The sequence below is a fragment of the Budorcas taxicolor genome, chromosome 6, assembly GCF_023091745.1.
Source record: "Budorcas taxicolor isolate Tak-1 chromosome 6, Takin1.1, whole genome shotgun sequence".
In the NCBI taxonomy this organism is placed as follows: Eukaryota; Metazoa; Chordata; class Mammalia; order Artiodactyla; family Bovidae; genus Budorcas; species Budorcas taxicolor.
Window position 1 is genome coordinate 81,470,598 of NC_068915.1, and position 13,393 is coordinate 81,483,990.

The following is a 13,393-nucleotide window of genomic DNA, read 5'->3' on the forward strand; positions in this document are numbered from 1 at the left end:
TGCCTAGAAGAGTTCTAGCCACAAGGTAAGGGCCTAGTATATATCTGCTGAATGAATGAATACAGCAAATTTGCATAAAAGTTAACTTTTCTATAACAAAGTACCTCTGGACATGTATCGGAAAAAAAAAAAAGGAAAGAAAAAGGGAAAGAGACTCCAAATTACTACTGTAAGGCAGAAGACACACACACATACAGAACACACACACACACACAACACACACACACAGAGTCTAGCTCACACACTGTGATTACAAAGTACAAGCTAAAGCCAAAATTCAAAAGATGTGCCCTAAGGTGAAGTACTCAAACAAAACTAGGAAGAAACTCTCTCAGCATATAACAATGAGAAAAATTTAAAAAAAAATAAAGTCCCTCCTGAAACAAAATAAAATCTCAATGTTTGTGCAATATTGAAAAATGACTCCATGATAATGTGAATACTGCAGATTATCAGCTTAAATAATTGAAGAGAAGCAGGTGGAAACTGAGTCAAACAGAAGAATTTGCTTAGTCTTCCAACAGCAGCCTTTGGTCAACTTTGGGCGGAAGAGGTCATGGAAATCTGCCAGCCCTGGCTTTCTGAAGCTTCCAACTAAACAGAAAAGTTGGAAATTCAGATTTTACATGAACTCTCCCAATCTCTACGTGCTGACAATAAATCTGTACAGATAGAGTCAAAAACAAAGAAACATAAAAACCTGATGGACTGGCAGATCTCAGTATGAGAATAGAAATGCAACAGAAGGTCAAAGAAAGGATGTGTACTGGGTGCCAACACTGCCCAGTTCTACTTTCTGTCACACTTATTTAATCTACATGTAGAACTACATATTAGGAATGTATGACCCATTTCATAAATTAAAAAAATATTACCCTTCTAAAAAATATTTATTGAAGTTCTATGATATGCCAGGAACTGAGCCAAGTTTTAGAAACACTGTGCAATGGTAAATATGAGCTTGTCATAAGAAATCTAAAAGCTTAAAAAAAAAAAAAGAGTACAACAGGTGCACTGATGGTTTCTAAGAAGTGTATGGAATGTGTACATGACTACAGGGATGAATAAGTGTTTATTCTAAGTTACTTGTCCAGTTCTCAGGCCTACATTTAAGTTACTATTTTGATTAGTTTAAAAATAAAAGAATAAAATATTCTTTCCTAAGGTATGAAGTTCAGGAAAATGTTCTAGAAAAAAAATCCAGAATATTCTTCTTTACTTAGTAAAGTAAAGGCTTTGAGACTGGAGGAACTCTAGCCAAGACAGTCTCAGGAGAGTATTCTTTTAGGGTGTGATTGGACTATATATAATGACAATTCTCGAGATCGAGTGTTTGAAGAGTATCTTGCCTGACTCACTCCACTCTAGTACCTGCCAGACTACCATTTTCACCCTGATGGCAGATTGTTGCTTTGTTTTGTTTTTTCCAAGACTACTTTAAAGAGTTGAAGAGGCAGGAAAGAGCACAGGGTACCTTAAAATGCCACAAACTTGTGGTTCTACCAAGATTTAGTCCTTCTCTTGACTGTTCTCAGAACTACTCCAAGAGCTTGGTAAATTTCCAGAGTCCTGAAAAGTTGATTCTTATAATACTTTTCAGTTTTTCTCATGGCTTTTATGGAAGAGAAAATTTTCAGATATCTTTACTAAAGAATTTTTGCTAACATTATGTCAATGATCTATATTTCAGTTAGAATTAGATTATCTATTTATAAATGACTCAACCTAATAATCTATGAAAAGTGCATGCAAATTTTATTGGAACTGGTTGCACTTTTATGCTTATTCTCTTTAAAATATAATTTTAAAAGTTTCTTCAATTTGCATTTGGGTGAGTTTAACACAAAATGTAACACCTCGGTTTGACACACATTCCTTATACTTGGATAAGTGCACATTTTACTAAGTTTTTCTAATTTAATTTCTTTTTCTTCAATATTAACACCAGGCATTAGCAGCGTGGTTATATTAGTCAGTGGTTTCAAAGAAAACCACTCAAAAAATTACAAGCGTTTTGAAAAAAATACTCTTCAAAAAACTCTGAACAAAATTAACAATATACTAACAATTATAACAGAAACAAAAAGTAAGGACGAGTTTTTTAGAATGACTGGAAATAGCTCATTCCCCGTACAAAAGGTATGTTTTTATTAAGAAATCAATTGTGCTTTATACAGAAATCGTACTTAAAACTGAGTCATTTCCCTAAAACTATCTAGCTGCAACAACAACTACAACATCAGATTTACCCTCACAGTTACACTCTGTCCAAACTTTTCTGAATAACTACCGAATGGAAGTATGAGAAATACAAAACTAAATTCAAAGAGAATATGACATATTTTCTGAGGGTTTAAAAAAAATAACTTCATCCCAATATGTCAGCCTCTTCTCAGAAAGGGCAATTCAAAATATTTATGTAATAAATCATTTTTGATATTTGAAAAATATAGAGAACAAAATATATTTACAGGTTCTCACATATGGATGTTAGCTAGAGATCTTCCTGTATAGGAGGTGTACTTAAAGATGAAAGAAAGAAAATAACTCAGAGGTGGCCAGTGAGGGGAAGAAGGAAGAAAAAAATGGTGAAAGGAAGAACATAAGAAAGATAAAAGACAGATTAAGTGAATATATACCTTTATGTTGGCACTGGCTATATTGAATACAAAACTGAGTGTCTTTATGTTCAATTACAAATTGAATAAGAATTTTTTTTTCACATGGTTTACCTTCATGTTTTAATATCATAACAATCTACTTGTATTACTTTATTTATATTATACCTCTAAATATAACTATATTATTTAACAACCAAAAAGAAATACCAACTTAATGAAAAAGGAAAAAACACACAGAGATGAGGATGTTAACATGTGTATTATTAGGCACTAGAACAATTAATACTACTTGTCCTATTTCCAGGGCTTCCTCAGTGGCTTAGTTGTAAACAATCTACCTGCAATGCAAGAGGCTCAGGAGATTCAGGTTCAATCCATGGGTCAGGAAGATCCCCTGGAGAAGGGCATGGCAACCCACTCCAGTAGTCTTGCCTGGAAAATCCCATGGACAGAGGAACCTGGAGGGCTATCAACCACAGAGTCTAAAAGAGTCAGGCATGACTGAAGTGACTTAGCACACACGTCCTATTTCCACAAAAATGTTCTAATGTGCTGCATGCAGTCCATGGGGTCGCAAAGAGTCATACATGACTGAACTGAACTGAATGTTCTAAATGAAGGACAAATACACATATCTGGTATATTCATCAAGTGGAAAAAGATTTTAAGTTTTGGTTATTTTGGTTTTTATAACCAGATGTGTCATGATATTTGATTCCTTAATTAGATTGAAATTAACCTTCAAGGTCATATGAAATATTATTAGTATGCATAATTTTAAAAATATATTCATGTATACACTATATAATTGTTTTAAGTATTCAAATTGTTTAAATATTAAAGTCATTAAGTAATAAAAATATTCCATCAAAGTCTAGATTGTTTTCAGTATAACAGTCACACAATACAGTTAATTCTTTCTGTGTAATACAATGATTTTATGTCACAAACATAATATATGTTTTAAGATGGTTAGCATTATAAATATTATCAATATGTTTATATTTTAAAACACCTTACCTAATTTTCACCCCAAAGACTTTATTTTTAATGTACACCATACAATAATTTACTAATTAAAACAATGGTGGATTATAAAAATCTTCCAGTGAGCATCTTTTCTGAAAGTTCTCAATAGAGAAAACTTCAAGAATTAAAAGAAAACCTTTGAATGATGACTGACAATATTCTGAGTAATTTTTTAATAACAATGGAATTTAAAGGAATTTCTTATAATATTTTAATTCCATAATGTAGTGAATGAATCATAATAAACTGTTCCAAGTGTTTAATTCAACACTGGTCATTGACACATCAACTTTTACTTCCTAGTCAATACAAACAAGCTAAGGGCATGTTGCAGCAAATCTATTTTCTCATTTTTTCTTTTTCAATAAATCAATTCTAAAAATATGTTGGTTCCTTCAACCTAAATCTCTCCTGAATGCTGAAAACCTTCACATTTCTTTATGGAGAAACATTCAGAGAGGAAAATAATACATTTGTTGTTCATTCATTAAAATCTCTTCCCAATTTCCCTGCTTTCCCCAATCAGACTTAATTTGAAGTCTCCCCCTCCTTCACATATACGCTCCTTTTTTCTTAATGACAAGAATGTACAGAGAATACAACTATACAATATTTAAGATGATGTCTATTCAAGTAGTTTAAGCTTTGGGAAAATTTCAGAAAGACTTACCCCATTTTTTGGAAAAGCAATCCATCCCAAGTCCCCCATGACAGTCCGTGAATCCAACAAATTCACTAAAAGAGAGAGAACACAAAACTGTGTGAATTATATGAAAATACATCACTATTTTCATAAAGTTATTAAAAGCACATATTGTTTCCATAACTGAAAGTAGATTCAGCATTCATTATAATGAATACAAGAGTGACAGTTTAAAGAAAGCATTATTAGGATGCAAGAGAACAAGCAATTTTGAATAACTATTTGGAGAACAATTACAGCAAAATCATATAAACAAGTCATTACCCTAAATGGTTTTTTTTTTTTTGTCAAACAAGAATAAAGGAAAAGAGTTAATAAAAAAAAAAAAAGAATAAAATGAAAGGTCCACAGGAAACCCAGAAGGACCATGTCCCTTTTTTTTAAAGACTGTAGGTCTTGAGATTAAGCTGCAGCCATAAAACTGCAGCTAAGTATACTCTATTTTCTTCTGGAAAGTTGTTATGAAGCAATTAACAAATAATTTACATTAAACAGCAATAAACTATTCCCAAGCTTGTAACATTTTTGTGATATTAACCAAAATCTGTAATCCAAATTGCAAATTTAATTAAGAAATAAATCTACAGACACTTTACCAAGCTTAGAAAATTGTAGCAGTTCTCAAGGTTGTTGCTATAGTTAAGTGCCTGTTGCATTCCCAAAGATACTTTCTACTTATATACAACCATAACCCAAAATGTGTTTCTTATAAAACTGTTAGCTACATTTTGAAAGGCATATCTCAATTATGGCTGAGTGCCTTAAAATATTTGTGGTCCCAAGACAGAAGTCATCAATGCAAAAGGAAGGAATGTAAGAGTATGTACATGCACATGCACCCACACACACTCACAAACTCACACTCACACACACATGCATACATACATACAAAGATACTCAAGGAGTTTATATTTTAACAGGTTCATCACCTATCCCTATGAAATTAAAGTAGTTTTGATTTTTCCAGTAGTCGTGTATAGATTGGACATATGGACGAGAATTGGACCATAAAGAAGGCTTTTGAACTGTGGTGTTGGAGAAGACTCTTGAGAATCCCTTGGACAGCAAGGGGATCAAATCAGTCAATCCTGAAGGAAATCAACCCGAAAATTCATTTGAAGGACTGATGCTGAAGCTCCAATACTTTGGCCACCTGATGCAAAGAGCCGACTCACTGGAAAAGACACTGATGCTGGGGAAGACTGAGGGCAGGAGGATAAGGGTACGACAGAGGATGAGATGGTTGGATGGCACCATCGACTCAATGTACATGAGTCTGAGCAAACTCCAGGAGATAGGGAAAGACAGGAAAGCCTGGCGCATTGCAGTACATAAAATCGCAGAAAGTCAGATTGAACAACAAATGTTGTCAAGGTAGTCAAATGTTTTAGACCTAGATAATGGAGCATTATCTTTCAAATATATTATACCTAAAATAAAAGGATCTACCTGGCATGCTTTGCAGCTGAACCACTTTGAATGAGGATGGTAGCGCACCCAAAAGAAACAACTAAGTTAACCGTGGTCAAAGCTACTGAAGCTTCCTTACACTGCATTCAAGAGTCAGTATCTTGTAATGTCTACAATTCTAAAAAAAAATGGTTCATGGTGGGAGTGGGAGGGAGTCTCAAGAGGGAGGGGATATATGTATACTTGTGGCTGATTCATACTGTTGTAGAACAGAAATCAACACAATATTATAAAACAATTAACCTCCAATTAAAATTGAAAAAATACTCAGAAAAGAAAGAAATAAAAAGATAATATTATCTGCAAGGGTAAGCCCAGGGTACTAAGGGTTTAACAACTGATAGACTGAGAAATGCGTTATAAAATTGTACAAGAGAACATAAACTATTATGACCAAGGAAATCTGGATCATAACAGAAACGGAAAGTTCCGATACCCTATAGAAATTATGTGCATTTAGCCTTTATTATGAGAAGGTCGCACAGAGTTGGACATGACTGAAGTGACTTAGCAGCAGCAGCAGCATGAGAAGGAAAATGGCAACCCATTCCAGTATTCTTGCCTAGAAAATTCTATCAACAGAAGAGCCTGGTGGGCTAAAGTCCGTGGATCATAAAAGAATTGGACACAGCTTAACAACAAAACAACAACAACTCTTATTATCCATTGTTTTATTCCATTTTACATATGCAAGCATACGTATGTTACACACAAAGGTAATCGTCTATATTAAATTATTAACGCAAAATTTAAAAAAATGCAAAAACCTTAAAAAACACAGATATATACTCAATCCTGTAACATACACCTGTCTATTTTCACTAAGTTCTGAGCTCTTTAACAATAAAAATGCATGTCTACAGAATGTTTGTATTAACTTGAACCTATATACAATAAGGATTTTCCCTAAATTATTTATATAATTTGCAGAATAATTATTTCTTAGAAAATTGACCCAACCGAAAAAACTATTGTTTTAAAACAACAAAACCAAAACCAAACAAACCCAAAATATTCCACCACCCTCTCACCTTGCAAACCTTCCAGTCACCCCACTAAATCTAATTTTTCAGGTAGATTTGAATTTTTTTTCTTTTAACTCTACTGTTGGCTCTTCTGGTTTCTATGGGAATTAGGCTACATTAAACTTAAATGTCCTTGTCCTCATTTTAATCTTTTCTGGGTCACTAGGGCTGTGTCTAGACATGACAAAATATCAGGGGAGTGCAGAACCTAAATTGTTCTGTTTATTCATCTTTATGAGTCATTTTATTCACCTTTGATACTGAGCAGTAGCATATCTGTTTGGACTAAAGTGGAGCAAATGAGCAAACTGAAGGTGTTCTACTGTGATGGCAGCTAAACTGAACTTAATTCTGTGATGACAAAGGAATGTGCATAGGAATTCTAGGATTCCTAACTAGCCTGCCATGAGAAACACAGCATGCTTTGTAAACTTAATATGTGCATCTTGAAATATTCATTATCAACACAATTCCAGATGTCTAAAATTTAGTTACTCTCATTTGAATTAACCTTAATCAAAATGATTGTTTCTACTCTTTGTGGTTTAGAAAATATACATATATGAAAATAAATGAATGACCTCAAAATAATAGCTCTGCTGCTAATATCATTTATTGGGAGTTTTCAATATTGGAATGTGTTACTGAATACATGAAAATAACTACAATAGGAATGTATATTGCCTTTCTTTTGTTGGTCTTGTCAAAAGATTTTCTTCAAATAAACAGACTAGGATGTTTATGGGAAATACCTGCATGTCACTTTTCAGTGCTGCCTAAAATTGCTTTCCTCCTAGAAACAGATGATTTCATAAAATTCATAATGCAAAACACACATTTACATATACCATTTTTACTGAGCTGGAAATTGAGGGAAAAAAAGAAAAATTAGGTGTTTTAGGTAATTACCTGCAGACTACTATATTATAATTTTGTTCATATAATGCAGAGTAAATTGGGATTTGATGCCTCAAGGAAAATAACTATAAAATTAGATCTACATACAGTTAGATAGAAAGATAGATACAGATAGAGAGTATGAGAGTTTTTGCATACCTCCAAGTTTTGCACATGCTGCTTTAGCTCTCTCAAATACCCTTCTCCCTTTGTGAACCGCTAACTCTTCATTTGTACTTCAAAACATATTTTAGAAACTGCCTTCCCAGGAAACCATCTCTGATTCTCCTTTTTTTAAATGTGGGTGTGGTAATATTACTGAATATTTCATTAACACCAAATTCTATTCTCCAAATCATGGAATACACAAAACTGTTTTGTTCCCTTAAAATAACACCATGTTTTTACTCATGCCTATGAAAATATCCTGCACTCAGAACATTTGTATAGTTGTTTGTTTTATGAATGGATCATTTGGTCAATGGGCAGATCAGGAGGGTGTGGCTGAATCAACACACACCAGTGGTTCTCAACACAAGTATCTAATAATGCCTAGAGATATTTTTGATTGTTAAAACTGGGAAGTAGGGGAGTATTTGCTACTGGCATCTCATGGTTCTGAAGAAGCCAGGCATGCAATTGACTAAGCATCCTTCAATGCACAGCAAAATTCTCCCACCCTCCAAGAAAGTCTTATCTAGCTCAAATTTCACCAATACCAAAGCTGAGAGACCCTAGTATACACCTATGGTGTTACTATAAAATGTCCACTTCCACAATTCCTTGCACAATACATCAGTGGCATGACCTTCATTAACAGAAGCTAACATATCTGGAAGAATTCCTTATGAATCAAAATACTACTCCTGTCTAGGGAAACGAAAGCAATAAAAATTATAGCCTTATTTAGAGAAAAAAAAAGAGCATTATGAATACCCAATACTTCTAAATTATTTTAGTAACCAATGTAACAATTATTATAAGTGTAATTATTTACATTCTAATAATTTCTGAACGTTCATGATGGTATGCATGAAAAAGTTTTATGCCACTAATATTATCAATGCTTCTATATCCTCCATTACTCAAGCTACTCACATAATACCAGTTTAGACATAGTATATATACAAATGTGAACTTTCAGAATTTCTTTTTCCAATTTCATTACTGAATTTATTAAAAAAGGGTTTGGCAGTAACAGAGCACAGTCACTAAGTATCTTCTGTACTACAATTACAGTAATTAAATTGCTCTGAACAGTATATATGCTTGTTGTAAATTGCAATGAATACACAATGAGTATTGATCTTCATTGTACAACTTAATTAAAACTTGTCCAGGAGAAACCACTAATGAATATAATTAGAGGAAATGTTTGATACCACATTTACTCTGAAGGACATTAATTAGATATCGGAAATTTTATGGAAAATGTTTTTATTCTGTTATTTAGATTTTACAATAAAAGCACACCATCAAACTGAGAGAGTCTTTAAGGTCATTTTCCCTCAGTCACCGTACATTTAAAATGAAGATGAGCATATTGGTTGGTACTCTAATCAGTAACTAAGAAGACTGATTCTCCAAGAGAAATAACTCTACAGAGGTTATTCAGTCTACTGCAAATACCTAAAGCTATTACAGGAAAAACAAAGACTCAAGAATATAGGAACTTCTTAGTAAGTAAAAATGGGTTAACTGGCTCACTAAATAACAGATTATAATAGAAACTAATTCAAACTAATATTAGGTATGTTTTAATTTTATTACTACACACTAATGATTTTAATGCTTTCCTGAACAAACAGAGAAAAGCTTTTAAAGAACTGACATTCAGAAAAGCTAGAGACTTGCTAGTCCATTCTTTTTGTTAGGATTCAAAAAAGACAAGGGAGGGCATAAGATGTAAAACAGACTATGCATAAAAAGAATCCTAAGGCTTCAACGTCAGACATTCTAAAAATTAAGGAGTAACTGGAATTGATTATTCAAACATGCTCTTTAACGGTTTTAAGTTACAAATATTTATAACTTGCTGTGTATCACTCTGACTCTGTTGATTCCTCCTTAATATCTTTCTAATATTAGTCACAAAAAGAAAAAAAAATATTGGATTTTCCAGGAAAATATTACCTTGAACAGAATGTGTTTTAGGACTTTGAAGAGTCAAAAGATAGCTCCAGGACACTTGGTCCCATCACCACCCATGGGTAATGCTTTGAAGGAATGTGTGATTCCTTGATGACAAGAAGGTAAAAGGAGAGCCAAAAGGCATATTCTTAATCTTTCTTACATTGTTTCTGTTTTTTCTATGATTCACATTAACAAAGAAACACAGTTACAAGAGTGGTCAGACTTCCACCACAGTGTGAAGAAAATACTTTGGATTAGTAGCAGGTAGCATGACATTTTCTTTCTCTAAAGGCATTGAATCAAAGTCCCATTGAACACAGTAGAGTTCTGATGGATACCTTCTTATTGATTTTCATTTAACAATATCAGAAAAGCTACTGAATTCAATTACAGCACACTTAACAAATTTGTGGGAATAAACCCCAGATATACAGCTGTCCAGTCTGTCTCTAAGGTCCCATTCAGCACAGATGTGATTTCTTGCTTCTGGGTTAAATTTTATAATTTGACAACTGCTGCAGGGAACAAAGAACAGTTGGCAAAAGGAGTGCAGAGAAAGAGGACATGTGTTTCCTATTAGAAAACAAATTTGTAAATTTGGTAAGAATTATTTTTTAGGTTTCAGGTTGTTACATAGTTTCTGGCATCTTTGCTTGAAAGCAAGACTCTATAACTGTATTTCAACAGTGAATGAGAGAATATTCATTTCTTTTACAATCATTTGCAATGTAATTATGTAATCTTTTTTATGAAAAAAAGGAAGGAAGAATATGAAAAAAGGAACTTATTCCGTGTTTACTATAAATCAGGTTTGACTGTGTAGATCGCAACAAACTGCAGAAAATTTTGAAAGAGATGGGAATAGCAGACCACCTGACCTGCCTCCTGAGAAATCTGTATGCAGGTCAAGAAGCAACAGTTAGAACTGGACATGGAACAACAGACTGGTTCCAAATAGGAAAAGGAGTATGTCAAGGCTGTATATTGTCACCCTGCTTATTTAACACACATGCAGAACACATCATGCGAAATGCTGGGCTGGATGAAGCACAAGCTGGAATCAAGATTGCCAGAAGAAATATCAATATCCTCAGATATGCAGATGAAACTACCCTTATGGCAGAAAAAGAAGAACTAAAGAGCCTCTTGATGAAAGTGAAAGAGGAGAGTGAAAAAGTTGACTTAAAACTCAACATTTTGAAAACTAACATCACGGCATCTGGTCCCATCACTTCATGGGAAATAGATGGGGAAACAGTGGGAACAGTGACACTTTATTTTTGGGGGGCTCCAAAATGAATGCCGACAGTGACTGTAGCCATGAAATTAAAAGACCCTTGCTCCTTGGAAGAAAAGTTATGACCAACCTAGACAGCATATTAAAAATCAGAGACATTACTTTGCCAACAAATGTCAAAGCTATGGTTTTTCCAGTAGTCATGTATGGATATGAGATTTGGACTATAAAGAAAGCTGAGTGCCAAAGAATTGATGCCTTTGAACTGTGGTGCTGGAGACTTTGGGAGTCCCTTGGACTGCAAGGAGATCCAACCAGTCAATCCTAAAGGAAATCAATCCTAAATATTCACTGAAAGGACTGATGCTGATGCTGAAACTCCAATATTTTGGCCACCTGATGCAAAGAACTGACTCATTTGAAAAGTACCTGATGCTGGGAAAAGTTGAAGGCAGGAGGAGAAGGGGGCAACAGAGGATGAGATGGTTGGATAGCATCACCGACACAATGGACATGAGTTTGAGTAAGCTCTGGGAGTTGATGATGGACAGGGAACCCTGGCATGCTGCAGTCCATGTGGTCACAAAGAGTCAGACATGACTGAGTAACTGAACTGAACTGAACTAATATATCATGCACTCTACTTTATCATGTATATATAAGACATATCTCTATCTATCTATATTCTTTTATTTAATGACTTCCACAAACCTAAAAGGCTTCCCAGTTTGTGCAAGTAGTAAAGGAACAGTCTACCAATACAGGAGACACAGAGATGCAGATTCGAACCCTGCACCAGGAAGATACCCTGGAGTTGGAAATGGCAACACACTCCAGTATTTCTTTCCTGGCAAATTCTATGGACAGAGGACCCTGGCAGTCTGCAGTCCTTTGAGATGGAAAGAATCAACATGTCTGTGCGTGCAAATGCATGAACCTCAACAGAAGACTGACAGCTTGAAGTCTCATTCAGAATCCTAGCAGGGAAATCAAGGAAGGAAGAAAACATAAGGCAATCCTGAGGCCTTCATGACAGACCATGAGTCTTGCTTATGGCTTTCCATAATCAAGTTCCTCACTTAGAGCCTGGACACCTAATACCTTGATTACAGCCACCTGTCTCCCAGGACACCCAAAAGCCATGAAATAAAACACTAGTTATAAATGAATCTCTTTGTACAGGAACCATGGCTATGAAACACTGCTTGTGAGAAATCTTACAATCTAGAAGATTGGTTTTGAAGACTGTGATAACCATATAGCCCTGAGTTACTAATATTCCTTATGTTTTGGTAGGATATGGTCATGACTCCCCACGGATACTCTCTCACCTTTCATCTTCAGTGACAATGTATTTCTTCGGTTTTCTTTTACTTCTCTGGCTACATGTTTCCATGATAAACTACTTCCTCTATCAATCCTTCAAATCTTGGCTTTGATCAATACTCTATTTTTGTAGAATGTCTTATCACTCTATATCAATGATTCTTGCTGCTGCTGTTTAGTTGCTCAGTCGTGTCCGACTCTTTGTGACTCAATGGACTGTAGCCTGCCAGGCTCCTCTGTCCACAGGATTCTCCAGGCAAGAATACTGGAGTGGGCTGCCATTTCCTTCTCCAAAATTTAAGCCTGAGTCAATGATTCTTGACTAAGACTTAAAATGAGAATAAAAAAAGAACCTTTTGTAAAGAACGAATGTCTTGGCACCAGTCCATACATCCTGAATCAGACTATTCAGGATGGAGAATGGCTAGGATCTTTCATTTTTGTTTGTTGGTTTTAGTGGTGATATTAGCACACATCCCTATGTAAGGATCCCTATAAAGGAGGGATGAACTTCCATGTCTTCAGTTGTAAATATTAATAACTGTCCAAATCCACATATTTTTTTCATCTCTTCCTCTCCTGAAAGTCCAATCAACTTGTAAAACTATCAATTAGTTATTAACACATTCATGACTTGTGGTCATTCTGAATTCAACCTGGCCCCAGATGAACAAAGTATCTTCCCTGCACATACAATAAAAGGTCCTCCTCCCATGGTCTCTATTTCAGGGAATGCAATGACATAGAATCAGCTCTTCCATCCAAAAATCTGTGAGTCACCTTTGCCTTCCTTCACTTATAGCCCCCATATTGAATCAGTAACCAAACCCTACCAATGCTAACTCTATCCTGCATATAACTCTGAACTGCCTGCTCTATTTCATTTCCCAGCAGAACCAGTCCAGTCAAATCCTTGCCATAATTTTAACTTGAGAAACCTCCTAACTGGTTT

The 13,393-nt window shown here is 34.7% G+C and overlaps 1 protein-coding gene across 1 annotated transcript in view; it reads right to left on the reverse strand.

Annotated features, from left to right (window-relative positions):
- EPHA5 (EPH receptor A5) overlaps positions 1-13,393 on the reverse strand; it is a 407,527-nt gene that overhangs the window by 372,758 nt on the left and 21,376 nt on the right. Inside the window, exon 2 of the mRNA XM_052642307.1 lies at positions 4,321-4,385. Coding sequence (XP_052498267.1) covers positions 4,321-4,385 — 65 coding nt within the window. The remainder of the gene's footprint in view (positions 1-4,320; positions 4,386-13,393) is intronic.